This window comes from Opisthorchis viverrini, assembly GCF_000715545.1.
Source record: "Opisthorchis viverrini unplaced genomic scaffold opera_v5_2641, whole genome shotgun sequence".
Taxonomy (NCBI): Eukaryota; Metazoa; Platyhelminthes; class Trematoda; order Opisthorchiida; family Opisthorchiidae; genus Opisthorchis; species Opisthorchis viverrini.
In genome coordinates this window covers 1-1,378 of record NW_008754852.1, presented here as the reverse complement: position 1 = coordinate 1,378, position 1,378 = coordinate 1, and the positions used below count along the sequence as shown (strand labels likewise).

The 1,378-nt window shown below is 46.6% G+C and overlaps 1 protein-coding gene across 1 annotated transcript; it reads left to right on the top strand.

The window, feature by feature from the left end:
- Positions 1-425: 425 nt before the first annotated feature.
- On the top strand, positions 426-623 carry T265_12229 (hypothetical protein; the record flags this gene model as incomplete). Its single annotated transcript, XM_009179427.1, has 1 exon — positions 426-623. The coding sequence occupies one exon, from the start codon at positions 426-428 to the stop codon at positions 621-623; it is 198 nt and encodes a 65-aa protein (XP_009177691.1).
- Positions 624-1,378: the final 755 nt, after the last annotated feature.

Genomic DNA, 1,378 nt, shown 5'->3' with positions numbered 1-1,378 from the left:
GGTGGAAAATCCTCGCTTACGATTGATCTGGACGCGCAATTGTGGACTCTATTGTTGATGACGCTCTAAGGAAGGTTAACCGCTCTACGGACCTGAGTCGGATATCTACAGACGGAGATCTATCACACTGAGGATTGCTAAGGCTAGGATGACCTTCAAAGATCTCCACCACCCGTTGTCAGCGCGAAATCGACCTCTCAATGAAGAGCTAAGTGAATAACGCATTCGTTCGTTTAACACTTCCATAAGGATGTGAAACACGGCCTCTCCAAACCGAAGAAATCAGACGACTCACAGCGTTTGACCACAGTTGCTTATGAAGCATTTCACATCTGGCAGCAGCGAAATCAGTACCTAGCTGCGACGACGCATGAAAGTGAACGGGTGGATATCATCGACTCCGATGATCAGGGTACGAATTAAAGATGACAACTCAACGGCTGTCGCCGCAGCGCACTGACGGTGCAAGACTGGTTAATCGTCGAGAGTCAAAGAATTACCTGCCACTGAAACACGAAGGATCTCAGCTCAACCGTTCTTCGTCAGATCGTGTAGGCTTCCCCGAATGGATCAAAAGACCACCATATTCGGTTAGAAACTTTGACGAGAATGGCCCAGGATAGCACTCAGTAGTTGAACATGTATTGTTTGTCTAAAAACGCCATTTTCATGACTAAGCAGCATAATGTTTTCCTGTTCGATGATATGTACAGTTGTTCGCTGTCAGATATGCCAGTTATTTTCGTCTGCATACATACGTATTACAACGAGCTATTTAAAAGTTCCCTATAACTAATGGGGTTCACCAGCGATGTCTCCTCTCCACACCATTTCCAAATTTCATCATCATAGAGCGTGCCGACCAAGAGTAAACTTAAACGGTGCGGATCACATTGTCATTTTTTAAACCTCGTCCATCGGCACAAACAGCCTCGAACAGAATATGGAGAGTGATCCCCTGTTTCGGTATGCAGCCTGCACCTTCAACGTGTGAGGTCTCAGGAATTCCTGTTTCCGTGTACCTCCTCTAAATTTCACGATGAATAACTTGCATTTCACTTACCCTAGAAGTTGTGCAAAAAAGCGTTACTGCATCGTGACAGAGAAGTTGGTGCACGCATCACCATGCAGCAATATTTGCCGACTCGCGTTGCCTCGGGATTCAGAAACAAATACCACTGAGGCCGATGGGCCATGTTCGTAAAACGGCCGTGAGAGCCGTCCTACCACGTGACTGTGAAACTTGGAACCTCCTATCTGAAGGCCTCACACATTTTCGAACATTCGATCAGCAGTGTCTCTGTAGTACAACAGGATGAGTGGGCAGTAATAAGCGCGATCTGCAAGCTCTAACCGTGTAATGAGTTGGATACGCCCA